Source organism: Filicampus tigris, chromosome 6 (genome assembly GCF_054856515.1).
Source record: "Filicampus tigris isolate MCC_2025a chromosome 6, RoL_Ftig_1.0, whole genome shotgun sequence".
In the NCBI taxonomy this organism is placed as follows: Eukaryota; Metazoa; Chordata; class Actinopteri; order Syngnathiformes; family Syngnathidae; genus Filicampus; species Filicampus tigris.
Genome location: NC_141222.1, coordinates 3,103,239 through 3,118,282, shown reverse-complemented (window position 1 = coordinate 3,118,282; position 15,044 = coordinate 3,103,239). Strand labels below are relative to the sequence as shown.

The window sequence follows — 15,044 nt, the reverse complement described above, 5'->3', positions numbered from 1 at the left end:
TGTAATGTGTATACAAATGTTTTTTGTTTGTTTTTGTTTATTATTGTTTTCTTACATTTCTGTACAAGTATGCATAATGTACTTGAGTAATATGAAATGAGTAAAAATTCATAAAGTACAAGGGGAAGGACTAGAAGTTTTTTTACTTCTTCCTAATCCTTTTGAATTTTTTAACGTTGCTGAACGAAGACTACTATTGATGTTTTTTTCTTTCTCTCAATAATACTTTTTTCAATATAAGTATCTCTGTTATATTTGTATATGTTCAATCAGTCAAACAACCAATCAGTACTTATATAGGAATACTAGGGATGTAACGATGCACTCAAGCCCCGATTCGATTCGATTTTCAGTTCCCGATTTTCGATTCGATTTGATTTTTTAAAAATTGTTACCATGCTTGTCTCTGTGCACTAGTGTGGTTCTGCAGCCATCCACAAACACAATACGCAATGATGTTTGGCGCAAAAGCATAATTTCATCTACACATTCAAAATGTGCTATGCATCTGGAATGAAAAAGTTTCGAGACATAATTTTCTAGATGAATTTAATCAACTCGATTTTTCGATTAATCGAATCGATTAATCGTGGCGGATCGATTTTGAATCGATTAATCGTTACATCCCTAAGGAATACATCTGAGAAGTTGTCATTTCATTTCAGTTTGTTATTTCTCTGCACATGAATGTCTCTGAGGATGCCTCCGTCCAGATATCAGCCGGTTTTGAGGGCTTTGAGAGCGTGGACTGAAATGAGGACGTGCAGGACAATGGCACCAATGTCATAAAGCAGCAGCAGTAGTGTCACACTCCAGCAGTATGCCTGCAATAGACAGATGCCTTGTTTAAGGGACAAGACATCTTATAAGTTGACCAGTCCATTGACCACTATGAGGATAACAGATGTCGCAATCACAGCGTGCATTACGTTACTCATGTTTCAAACTCAGTGTAGCGACTCCAAGCAGCCTTGTCGCTTCTTCGAGAAAGAGGGTGGGTTCGGTACCTGTCTGACGCGCGGCTTGTTGCTATGGTGACGTGACAGTTGAATCACACTGAGTCTTGAATGCGCTTTGATCGATTTTAATAAAACAGTTGCTTTCACGGCTACACACTCTGGATGGTTTGGATGTAGCTCATCATGGCATAACGAAGTAAAATGAAGCGTAGCGAAGTGGTCAACAGAAAATATGGCGACCCAGCGCCGACTCTCTCTCCCGTGCAACTGGTAAGCACGCCTATTTAAATTACCCGGCATTCACCACTTACGACATGTGAGCCAAGCACCCACTTGTTACCATAGTCACCAACACCACGTGACATGACACTGAATCATGGCGCTTTACACACCAGCCCCTTATTACCTAATAATTACGATTATCAAACCAACAGAAAGTTGAGAAGCTAACTGTAACAACGACAATTCTACAAGCATGCACATCAGTGTCCATTCATGATAATCCATTATATCTTCTTCATATTCAAGTCCAGAAAAAAATCTCCAAATATAAGTCCATATTCAACTGTGAGCAAAAAAAAAATGTCTCAGAAAAGGAAAACGACACACAAATATATAAACTCCTCATTTAATATTCATTAGTTGCCAGTACTGACGCAAGAAGTCACAATTCTTGTTCTTTGACACAAGATAGGAGTTCGCTCAACCAGTTTACAAGTGCTTTGTGGATTTGGAGAAGGCGTTCAACCATGTCCTTCGCGGAGTTCTGTGCTTTGGTAGGACGGGGTACCGAGCCCCCTAATACGGGCTGCTTTGTCCCTGTACCACCCATGTCAGAGTTTGGTCCGCATTGCCGGATTCGTTTCCAGTGAGGGTAGGACTCCGCCAAGGCTGCGGTTGGGATGAAAATCAGCACCTCCAAAATTGTCACTATGGTCCTCAATCGGAAACGGGTGGAGTGCCCTCTACAGGTCGGGATGAGATCCTGCCCCAAGTGGAGGAGTTCTGTGTTTGTTTTTGTATGTCTGTTTTTACTCCATGTACATAACTTTTTATGCCGAGGTGGTAGTTTTTAAAGTGCTCTATAAAAGTTGAGCAATGAAATCCCGGTTTTGAGAGGTGTGTATCCTATTGACATTTCGTCAGTCTCTTAAAATAGTCGCCCAAGTCATATTTTGACAAAATTAATTTTTTCCTCCTTAGGTTGCTGGCCACCTGTGGTAAAATCGGCTGCATCCTTAATTCAACAGATCATTCAATTTTACACCTGAAATGAAATTAGGAATACATATAAGATCATCAGAATGTGGTTCAGTTTTAAGTGTTTTCTGAGGAAACAGAAAATAATGACTTGGGCGATTATTTGCTTGTAAATAGTTTCCTGTAGTAATTCGAGTTGTCGACATTTTAGCTCACAATACAAAGCAAAAAATTAACCAAGCGACAGCTCATAACTCGAAAAATTCACAAGGCGGAGTAAGTCGAGGTACCGTTGTGCTTGTTTTTCATCTTTTGGCTTTTCATGTCGAGAAAGCGCTCTGATGGCATCAATAAACTTACAAGCAGGGCTTTGGCAGGACAACCATATTCATCAATGGCCACTGACGGACATGGATCTTTGCTGCTTACACTGCTGAGGTAGAAGCAGTAAAGGCAGAAGGCAAGCAGGGCACTCAGCAAGCCAACTCCATTACTGCAGGCAGAACCTTGAAGCTGCAGAGGGGATCAAGTGAGACATTTTTAAGTACACGTGAGAATGCAATATTATATGGAAATAACCAGGAACATTCTTACATGGTATGTACAACACACTAGATATATGTAATTGAACAATAATTACAAAGTCCAATTCCAATACAGTTGGGACATTGAGTCAAATGTCAATAAAAACAGAATATGAGTTTGTCAATGACAATGCATGGCCATGCGAGCACGGCACCGACAGAGGAGCAGTCCATTGCAGCAGCTTTTGCCCATATTTGTTGTTGTTATTTTTTACCAAGCAAACCGACTGTTTCGAACTGCACCGACCTGCGTGAGTCTTGCAAAAATACCAAGACTTGGTAGGGCTCAGGGGCGGAGCCATGGGTGGGCCCGGGTGTGCACAGGCCCACCCAGATTGACCGACTGCCCACCCAATGAGATTCATGAAAAAAATATATACTTTAAAATTTTTAGTAAATGATTAAATTATTTTTGAATTTGTGTTTTTTATTGTATTGAATATTAAGAATGGCATAATTGTGGTTGGCTAAGGAAGATCTGGACTTCATATTATTCAGTTGATCATTTTATTTGAATATACGATGTGTCGGGATAGGACGATTGTGCTCAGTGAGAGAAATATTCAGGCCCGCCCTGATTTTTCCAGGCCCGCCCATTAGCCACATTCTGGCTCCGCCCCTGGTAGGGCTGTGCAATTAATCGAAATTCAAGTACAATTAGTACACTCAAGTATCACAAAGTTGTCATGATTGTAAAAAATGATGATTAATATGAATTATTATCCAACGCACTTTGTTTACACAAGGAAATCATACTTGAATTTATCCATTTGCAAAATTGTTTACATTTTGTTTGGTCCAAAAGGAACGCACTTACATTTAATACCTTTCGGAGGATTCCTCCAACAGAAATAGTTTGTGTAATGTCAGGCATGTTTTGTTTTTCTGCCTTTTCGGTTTCTTGTTTATTACGTTCGGTAGCTCACAAGCTTACGATCAAATGAGCCCGATCGATCGCAGCAGCCTCGTCCAACAAGTCAGTGCCGCGCTCGGTGTTGTTGTGCGCGGGTCCCAACGTAACCCATTTAACTGTCAAAAAAACTGAGAGAGGTGTAATAATCTGTTAAGTATTTAGATTATAATCCTGCAGTTGTTTCTGGAACCTTTGAGATGAAGTTATTATTTGGCCGACTTATCTTACCAAAAGTCTGCTGGGATTTCTCTTATTTGCCATGGCAATTGATCCACCTGCCACAATCTGTAAAACACGCATACACACACACACACACATATATGTACACGCGCACAATAATCACTTTACAGTCAATGATTGCCTGCACTGTGAAGCAGAATTCATAAACTTCTGAGTACCCGCTCTAGTGGCTATGGCTTGTCTGCTGGTGTGTCCTCTGTTGTTGACTTGGCAGTGTCAGACCACTACTGTGTCTATTTTAACATCGCCAGTTTTAACCATCTAGCAGTCCCGGTCAGAACAGTGAAGAAACGCTACCTATCTTCTGAGGTGGCAGCAAATTTTATCGAGATCTTAAAAAACACTCCTGCTGACATTTTACCTGCACCCTGTGATCTTATTGTTGACAATTTTAACCTACATCTTAAATCATCATTAGATTCAGTAGCTCCACTTTTAATTAAAACAACAAAAACAAAGACTGTACCCCCGTGGAGAAACAATGCTATCAAAATATCAAAGAGAAAATGCAGGAGTGCAGAGAGGAGGTGGAGAAAAAGTAAACTTACAGTACACTATGAAATTTTATGCGAACAACTGAAATCTTACAATAAAATAGTAAAACTGGCAAGATCTTCCTATTTCTCAAACCTCATTACAGTCAATAAAAACAACCCCAGGGTTCTCTTCTCCACCTTTGAACTTTTAACTAGTTCTGATTTTAATAAGTCCCCACAGAGACCAACAGATGCTCTCTGTGAGGACTTTGCAGACCACTTCAGAAGTAAAATCGATGACATAAGATCCAGTCTTTTAGCCCGTCAAAACACAAGTTTTAATAAACCCGGACAATCATATTTACATGAGGAAACACTGGAAAGTTTTGCCCTGGTTGATGCAAGGACACTTGTTCGAGTTTTCTCCCAGGTAAACCCAACAACCTGCCTTTTGGATCCAATTCCCACATTTCTTTTTAAGACATTTTATGGATTTTTTGAAGAACAAATTTTAAATATAGTCAATTGCTCTCTTCAGACAGGCGTCTTCCCTGCTGCCTTTAAAACGGCGGTGGTGAAGCCCCTTCTGAAGAAGAGCGGTTCTGACCCGAGCGTTTTTAATAACTACAGACCCGTATCCAACTTACCGTTTTTAAGTAAGATTTTAGAAAAACTGGTTTTCATCCAGTTGAATCATTTTTTAAATACAAATAATATTTTGGAGAAATATCAATCTGGTTTTAGGATGAACCACAGTACGGAGACTGCTCTTTTAAGGATCTTAAATGATATTAGGTGCACTGCAGACGTGAGAAAACTCACAGTCTTGGTGCTACTGGATCTAAGCGCTGCTTTTGATACAGTAGATCACCAAATTTGATTAAATAGACTTAAAAATCTAGTGGGCATCTCTGGTACTGTTTTTGACTGGTTTTATTCCTATCTCACAGACCGATATTTCTTTGTAAGTATGGATACTTGTTCCTCTAAAACTCATGAAATTAAATGTGGGGTTCCTCAAGGTTCGATTTTAGGCCCCTTACTTTTTAATCTTTATATGCTTCCCCTCGGGGATGTCATCAGGGGACACGGCATCAGCTTTCACAGCTATGCTGATGACACGCAGCTGTATATTGCCGTGTCTCCTGATGACACAGGACCCATTGATACCCTTTTAAATTGCATTTTAGATGTCAAGTCATGGATGGCAGATAATTTCCTACAGCTCAATGAGGACAAGACTGAGGTTTTAGTTATCGGTCCCGAAGGTCAGAGAGAGAAGCTTTTACCAAAACTACACATTTTTAATCCCTCACACTGTGTGAAGAACCTTGGCGTCATTTTTGACTCTGAGCTCAGTTTTATTCCTCATATTAAAAATGTAACCAAGATTGGTTTTTATCACCTTAAGAATATCGCCAGAGTCCGCCCGTTTCTCTCTCAGGCTAACACGGAAGTGCTGATGCATGCCTTTATTTCCTGTCGTTTAGATTACTGTAATGCCCTGCTCTCTGGCCTCCCGAAAAAGAGCATTTCACCACTGCAACTACTGCAGAATTCAGCCGCTCGGGTGCTGACGAGAACCAGAGGGCGGGAGCACATTACGCCAGTTTTGAAATTGCTGCATTGGCTCCCTGTGTGTTTCAGGATCGATTTTAAAGTACTTTTATTAGTTTATAAATGTGTTAATGGTCTTGGGCCATCTTATTTATCTGATTTGCTTTTATCATACCAGCCCTCGCGGATCCTGAGGTCCTCTGGCGCCGGCCTTTTATTTATTCCAAGGGTGAGGACCAAAATGCATGGCGAGGCTGCATTCAGCCATTTTGGTCCTCACCTTTGGAATAGCCTGCCAGAGGATGTCAGGTCTGCAGAGACTGTTGATATTTTTAAGAGGAAGCTCAAGACACACCTTTTTAGTTTGGCTTTCAACAACTTTTAAATAATTTATCTTTTCTTTTGATTGAAGATAATTCTATGTTTTGCTTTGAATGTTTTAAAGCACTTTGAGTTGCATTTTTATGAATGAAAAGTGCTATATAAATAAAATGTGATTGATTGATTGATTGATAGTGCCATTGTACTTCAGTTGTTGCTTGTTTGTGGGTCTGCCTGCCTCCCTTCTGTTTTGTTTTTAGCAACTGAAAAGCGTGATCCACTGTTTTGAGATCTGTTCACCCTTCACAACTTGAAAGACACTCTTGATATGAAGAAAGTAGGTGCAGTTAGTCAAATCTACAATAAAAAGCACCTTTAGAATATCAATATAAAGGTTTTATGTGACAGTGTAAAACAGTGATGACTCAAGAACAGGAAATCAATATTCAGTAATAACATGTTAGAGATACAGTTTATGTTCTGGGCATGTGTGCTTGCTAATTAGGAGTGGACTCACTGGTGAGGACTGATGATGTAACTGCTGACAGAGGTAACGATGGATTCTGTGGTGTACGGCTATATTACAAAATGTATTGGACAGTGCATAGCAGGTCAGATGGCTAATAACACAAAACTTCAAATGCAAATGTGTGTGGGTGTATGGCGAGAGTAAGCCTTGCAGTGCCTAAACAGCTGTAAGAACTCTATCTAGAATGCAAGAGAGAGAACAGTCCAGGAAATGCTGTAATAATACAGGCCGTGTCATATTTGTGAGTGAACTAAATCCCAGAGGTGTGTCCACAGAGATATTTAGTGAACTAACACTGTCACGTGCATGTTAGTCATTCGTCCGGAGTTGCTATGTTGACCCAATGAGGACGGACGGGCGTACTCGGCCTCCGACATCCAAAAGGGGAAGCGCAGGCAAGCGCGCCAGATCAACCACACCCATGGACTCAGGGCTGTCCGCCAGGCCCACAAAGGCAGCCTGACCGAACCCCAAGAGAGGTGATCTCACCATTTTGATGAAAGGTGATCGGTTGTTCTCAAACTTATCCAGCTGGTTGTCACGTTTTGCCAAAGATTTCGCTACTGTTATGTTTTATGGTAAGATTTGGTCATTGGTGACTACAGAAACTTGCTTTTCTTTCCAGCTCAGCAACATTGTTGTCAAAGCGATTGTTACGCGTATCGGTTAGAAATGTTTATTTAGGAGGTCTGGCTCACTAAAAGCAAAGATTTGGAGGTAGTACAGTTCTAAATAGAGGAGAGTCTCTACGTCATTGATGACCAGAACGGATGAAGAGGTGTACATAAGCATTCACACAAACTCCCTGAACATTTGTTGGCCAACAAACCTGTATCCCACCTGTCCAAAACCCGAGTTACATATTACAAAGAAAAAAATTCAAAACACTTCAGTGTTTCCCACAGATTTGAAATCTACCTGGGTGGGTGAACGCCGGCGGGGGTGGGGCAATTTTTTGGGGGGTTATTTTACTCTTTATATCGTGCATTCTAGTGAATTTTCAGAGTAAAAATTGTTACGACAATCTTAACGTTACATGCGGTATCTACGGTCGCGACCTGTTTTTGATCGCGTGATTAAGGTTTCAATAGCAACCAGCGGCTGCATTGATAAAGACACTGCTGGTCACAATGATCCATACTTGCATCTTGAAAAAAAAAAGCTTTAGAGTAGAGGAGGCGTTACATCTGCTTCAAAATATTGACGATGAGGATGAATTGCTCGGCAGACACATGCACGGCTGTAACTTGCTTAGGGTTGGGCACCGAAACCCCGGATTCGAGTGGAATCAGTTCCATCATTCCGGTTCACCAGGAACCGTTCAGATTTTAGAATGTCGGTGCTAAGTTTCGATTCCTAGTTAGCCGCGCGGAAGAGCTACGAACAAAGTACGATTGATTAAAAAAAAATGTGTGCGCAGCCTCGGGCTCTTGCCGCTAAGTCTCGATTCCTAGTTAGCCGCGTGGAAGAGCTACGAACAAAGTACGACCGATTAAAAAAAAAAAATGTGTGCGCAGCCTCCGACTCCTGCCGCCGAAGCTGCGTAGCAATAACATGTTAGCTCGACCCCACTCGCGATCAGCTCCTCGGCTCGCTTCGCCCCGGCCGGGCAGCGGCGGCGGCGACTCTGGGCGGGCCAATTCCCACAGATCTCCAGCTGGGACAACCCCGGTGGCAGCAGTCGCCCTTCACGGGGTCGGTCATCCTGCCCGTGCGGACGCCTAGCCATAGAATGACGCAATGCGGCTCATGACCCAAAGTCAGAATCGGCTAAGTACGTCTAATTGCAACAAGTTCAACACACAAATGCACATATCCAGCTAATATTTAGCTTAGATCATATGTAGCTACAGCATTTACATAAATACTGTGCATACAGATAAATCCTACGTTGCATATATTGCTTAGATTAGATTTTTTTATAGACTTTCCTTGCTTGCCCTTAAAATTCAGCGTTGTGTTTGTCATGTATATTTTCTCTCTAAAGCAAGACAAGGTTAGCCAATCAATTGGTGTTCAGTAGCATGCTTTTAGTAACAGCTGAAAGACACGCGCGTGTGTGTGTGTGTGTGTGTGTGTATGTTTGAAAAGGGCTGAGGGGCTGTTCGCGTGAGTTGAATGCTTGTTTTTTTCAATTGAAGGGAAAGTCAACCCAAACTTTTTTTTTTTTTCAAGAATATGTTCTATGCAGGCCCCCTAGTTCAAACAAGGCATTCTGATTAATATTGTGTTTGTGGAATATGACTTAAGGTGTAAATTCCATCCATTTTTTACCATCTCAGGGGTCGGCCATTTTATTACTTCTGTCGACTGAAAATGACATCACAGATGCGCTGAGGGCTCAAATAATGACCAATCATGGCTCAGTTTCAGAAAACAGATGAGCTGTGATTGGTTGTTACGAGAGCCCTGAGCAACTATGATATCATTTTCAGTTTAAAGGCGTGACAAAATGGCCGCCCCCAGTGATGACTAAAAACAGGTGGATTAACTCTTATTCCACAAACGCAATATTTATCAGAATGCCTTGTTTCAACTAGTGGGCTTGCATGGAGCATATTCCTAAAAAAATAATATGTTTGGGTTGACTTCGCTTTAATAAAGTATTTGCATAAGAGTATTAAAATTCAAGAAAATAATGGGTCAGAAAAAAATATACATATATATATAAATATACGATTAACTACGAGTTAACTATGAAACTTGCGATTAACTACGATTAAATATTTTAATTGCTTGACAGCACTAATATATATATATATATATATATATATATATATATATATATATATATATATATATATATATATATATATATATATATATAATATTTTTTTTTATTAAATTCTCTTGAAAACATCTTGGGTGGCCGTCTGTTTACTTGGGAGGCCAAGTATTAACATGGTGTGGGAAACACTGCACTTATATATCAAAATAGAGGCTAGCATTAAATTAATAAAACACGAACAGTTGTAGTCATCTGATCTCCGAAACTGTTTTGGATCTCTCCCTACTACATCACACCTGACTCAAATAATCAGGATCGTTTCAGACTCCTACCGGGCATGCTGATGAGCTGATTATTTGAATCAGGTGTGTTATAGTAGGGAGAGATCCAAAACAGGCAGGATATGGCTCTCGAGGAACCTGAGTTCCCTACCCCTGCAATAGAGGTACTCAAACCTAATTTGTCACCTGACATCACAGTTATCATAGAGGTCTAGAATCATTCCTAATTTGAAATACAGTACGTAGCTGCCAATACCACAGAGGTCACACTGGACAACTATCAGTCACTCATCAACCTCATCCATCAAAATTTGACAAGCGACACCAAATGTCATATTGGTCATTATCAATCAATCATAAGTCATCAAGCTCACTCGTCAACGGTCGACACAAGTGACATTCCATATCTCTCTCACATCTGTTGACTTGAAATACTTGAGTGAGATACCTACTATAATTCCTGATACAAGCGGGAGTATGAAGAGGTTTGGGAGACTTTGCTCAGTATAAGCCAGTGGAGCAGACAGGAGCAGTTGGAACAGACCCAAAATGATGGTCACTACCTAAAATACAAAGAGTGACCTCTGTTCATTATTTGCGACTTTTCAAAGTAATATCAACTCAAACTCCATTTAAACTATTGAGTTTACTCACCGCAGCCACTTCGATGTCAAACCAGGAGATGATACGTTGCATTCTGCCTGCATCTGCCGACATCAACCCTTCCATTGAGATTTTCTGCAATTTATGCAACATATATTAAGTTACATACTGTGTAACAGGCAGGGTTCATCTGGAGAGGATTGTTTGTTAACGGTTTTGCACATAAGTACTATCTACACTAACTGTTATTACATACATTACAAACTTTTGTCAGCATGTTTAATAGCAATGATACCAGGATTTGATAAAAGGCGACTTGCGAGCGGGACGCTTGCAGCAGCCCATGAACATTGAGTTTGCCATGCTGGTGATTGTGTGTTGTTGTCGCATTTGTCTAGTCTAAGTCATTAACATTGGACGTTGCTCAGGCGCACAGAAGGTAGTGAGAGAGAGGGACAACTTAAGAGCTGCTGTACAACGTTAGCCTCCCACTTCATTTTGCCAGACAGGAATCACGACTCATAAATTCACAAGTTCTTTGAAAAAGTTCCAAATTAAGTATTTAATTGTATTTTTTTCTAATGCAGGATTTGAAAGCAGCTATCATGACTAAAAATCAAGTTCTGCTCGTTTGCTAATAAAGAAATGTTTTCTATTGAAATCATACATGTTTTTTCTCTTTGGGGCATTGCAAAGATTGCTAAACATTAGCAAAAATGCTCAACAATGTTTCTGTTGATGTTCAGTAAACACACAAGTACATTTAAAATGTTACAACCCGCCAAGGGAAAATGGAATGAATATTCAATACATAAACAAACAAAATAAATAAATACATACATACATACATAAATAAATGACTCTATTTAAAAAATACAGTAAATAAGTTTTAAAGCGGAAGTCAACCCAAACATCTCAGGGGGCGGCCATTTTGTCACTTCTGTCGACGACTGAAAATGACATCACAATTGCTCAGGGCTTAGGTAACGACCAATCACAGGTGGCCTGTTTTCTGAAACTGAGCTTTGATTGGTCGTTACCTGAACCTTGAGCAACTGTGATGCCATTTTCAGTCAACAGCAAGTGGCAAATTGGCCACCCGCTGAGATGGACAAAAACTGGTGGATTTTACTACTTAACTCATATTCCACAATAAACATAATATTCATTAGAATGCCGTGTTTAGACTAGTCAGGCTACATAGAATTTAATATTGTAAAGATTTTTTGGGGGTTGGCTTCGTCTTTAAGTATAAACACATTCCCATCCTTTTTAACAGTGCATGGCTGGGCAGCAGGAGGAGGGTCTCAAAATTTCCACTGCACAGATTGACAGTGAGATAGATGCAGAGGTTCATTCGGTGGAATTTATGTGCAACTCCATAATTTAATGCCCTACTTATGTATTCCCAGTAACCTGTTAAAGAGGTTTACGACATTCACCTGCTAAAAAAAAACAATACACAAATTCCTCTACTCAGACCGCCAAATTAGGAGGGCAGATCTGGAAATTGAAATACTGGCGCACAAATTCGAGGTGGGTGCATGGTCACAGATGAATTATGTTAAGTATGTTAATTATTGGAACATTAACTCAACATTTTTTTTTTATTTGTAGGAAATAAAGTAGACCAAATGAAATATGTATTATGTCTTTATTTGACTGCTATGGTGGTTGTGCTGGTGACGATGGTGGTGACTTAAACTCGAAAGAGGTTATGACATATGGTGTCTTTCACTCTTCTGCCATCCTGGATAGCTGGCAGGTGGATGGGGTTGTCATCAGGGTCTTCAATTTGTCGGGCAAAGTCTTGCTCTCCTAACACAGTAGTGGCAATATTGTGAAGAACGACACATGCCATAATAATATCACAGGCAGGGTGAACCCTGAGGTGATGTAGGCACTGGACATGGACTTTCAGGAGGCCGATGGTCATCTCCACCCGGGCTCTCGTCCTTCAGGGAGCCCGGTTGAAGTTGTGTTGGGGGCCTGGTTCAGAGTCAGCGTAAGGGGTCAGCAGCATAGGCTGGCATGGGTCACCTCTGTCAGCCAACAGAAGGCCATCCAATTATCCTGTAATGCAGTGTTTTTCAAACTGTGTGCCAGTGTGCCGCGAGATATTGTCAGGTGTGCCGTGGGAAATTATCGAATTTGTGCAGTCTAGCGCCTGGCACTGTAATCATGTCTTAACTACATTGTAGTACTCTTCCATACCAGCAGGTAGCAGCAGCAGGTAGCCAATTGTCTTTGTTTAGAGACAAGCGAATTAGTGACGCATGTATATCCAAACAGGTCCATGTTTCACACTAAGTATCAATATGAAACATTATAAAATACTTTCTTTTATTTATTTAATTAATTTGTTTATTTAATTCCTATTCAAGACATTATAATATAACGTCATTCTTCAATGTTAAAAAATGCTTATATAAGCAATGTAACACTTGTTAAAATAAGCTTTTTTTCTCACAATTTCAGCTGCTGGTGTAATTGGGATTTTTTTCAATGAAATAAATGTGCCTTGACTCAAAAAAGTTTGAAAAACACTGCTGTAATGTATAGTGGATACCAGAGCTGGGTAGTCCATCCCGGGGGCGGACCGTGTTAAGTGTGTATTGTGCAAATCTTTAGGCTGTTTACCACATTGCAGTCTGTTGCTCAGGTTATACTCATGATATATCTTCAAGTTCTGAACAGTTCTGATAAGCACGCCCGTTTTGGTACGTGGCTTGTTTTTTTTGTTTTTTTTCAGCCTTTCTACATCATGGGAGGCAAGCGTTGTGCTGTGCAATTAATCGAAATTAAATTCCGATTTTGATTATTACACTCCACGATTACAAAATTGGCATAATCGTTAAAAAAAGATTATTAATACTAATTTTGAGTTGTTTTGAGGCATGCGCACATGAGTTACTCCGCCGCGCCGCCCTCTCCAAGCTAGCTAGCTAGCCAGCCAGCCAGCACGCTCGCCGCACCCCACAAGTCACACTGCACACGCTCCGTTTTAACACGTTTTAACAGAGTAACAGACCTAAAAATGGCACAAGACCCGCCACAGGAACGACTCGTACACAAGACAAGGCAAGTCGAAATCGCATATTTGTTATATTTTGGGTTTGCCGTGGAAGATGGCGAGCAAAGACGTAAAAAGTGCAACTTGTCTCTGCATCCACCAGCAACGCAACGAATCTATTCAACCATCGTTTGGTTTACGATGATGTTATGATACACCACAGCAAAAACGCAAATCTCAGTCGTTGAGTCACTGTACGCATCAACCCCGACCCATCAACATCGGAGGGACACAAAAAGATAACAGAATCTATTGCTTACAAGGCTTCCAAATGTTTAGGGCACAGACTCATATACCCCATAGACCAGGGGTGGGCAATTATGACCTTCGAGGGCCGGTATCCTGCATGTTTTATATGTCACACTGGTGCAACCCACCTGATTCAAATGATCAGGATCATTATCCAGCTTCTGCTTCTGGGGGGGCGTATTGCAAATTTCCAGGAAGCAATTTTGAAGTTGTTAGTTTTTAATAGATTTCTTCAAAACAAATTGAAACAATTGAAAATGCAAGTTGATATCGTTTTCCTGATTAAAAAAATACATAAATTTAGCTTGCAAGGATTAAGGCAAAAAATAATAATAATAATTTCAATGAAAACCTTTGATGTTTAAAATCACTACGGTCAATTAATCAAAAATTTTGTAGTGCAGTGGGGCGCAGACTGATTCTTTTTAAATAATATTATACATGACAAGTATATATCAATCCATCAATATCAATGCTGGACAACCCGGCCCACCCCCTCCAGGGCACCCTAACAGCACTCCACAGCTCCTTCAGTGACAGACTGTTACACCCTCGCTGTGCAAAGGAGAGATTGCGCCGCTCCTTCTTGCCTGCTGCTGTCAGACTCTTTAACAAGAACATTGTGTAGTCTCTACAAACTGGCGGACATTAGTGCAATTGTGCAGTCCTGCACCTGAGCTTATATCGTGCAATACTCAACATGTGTGGATGGGTGAATTGATTGATTCATTGATTGAAGGCCTGTGAAACAATTGCGTAATTGAATAAGGCAATCTGTTCACCTCACATGTACCTCATGAATATATATATATATATATATATATATATATATATATATATATATATATATATATATATATATATATATATTTTTTTTTTTTTTCAGACTTTTTCCATTCCCCCCTCTACAGAGTATTTTTATAAATTAATATATATGGTTTTGACATCAAAACCAATCAAAATGAATTTTTAACAGAATTTAATATGACTTTTTCCAAAATAAATCAAAATTTATATGCTATTTTTCATTGTAAAATGTAGAAACTTGATGATATTGACTTCAAAAGTCATCATTAATTAAAACAAACATACCTTTAAACAATCATTGTCAAAAATTGTTGGTTGGTTATTCAATACTTTTTATTTTTGTTAAAAACATTTTTTTTTTTGGTAGTGACTGCAACATTTCAGTAGTGATCATATTGTTGCTGCTGTTGCATTAATACTTTGTCTGAGGGTAGCATTGAAATCACTTAACTACTTTTGCTATATTTGAACTTTTAACGTGTATTATAACTAATGAAACATTATTTTTTCCATTTTCTAGTGCT

The 15,044-nt window shown here is 39.9% G+C and overlaps 1 protein-coding gene across 1 annotated transcript in view; it reads right to left on the bottom strand.

Annotated features, from left to right (window-relative positions):
- Window positions 1-15,044, bottom strand: part of LOC147145472 (uncharacterized) — a 16,436-nt gene continuing 1,392 nt past the window's right edge. The window contains exons 2-6 of the mRNA XM_086033417.1: window positions 10,443-10,526; window positions 10,241-10,351; window positions 3,885-3,941; window positions 2,520-2,672; window positions 1-824 (exon numbers count right to left, since the gene is read on the bottom strand). Of these exons, the coding sequence (XP_085889543.1) occupies window positions 717-824; window positions 2,520-2,672; window positions 3,885-3,941; window positions 10,241-10,351; window positions 10,443-10,517 (504 nt within the window). The 5' untranslated portion in view covers window positions 10,518-10,526 and the 3' untranslated portion in view covers window positions 1-716. The remainder of the gene's footprint in view (window positions 825-2,519; window positions 2,673-3,884; window positions 3,942-10,240; window positions 10,352-10,442; window positions 10,527-15,044) is intronic.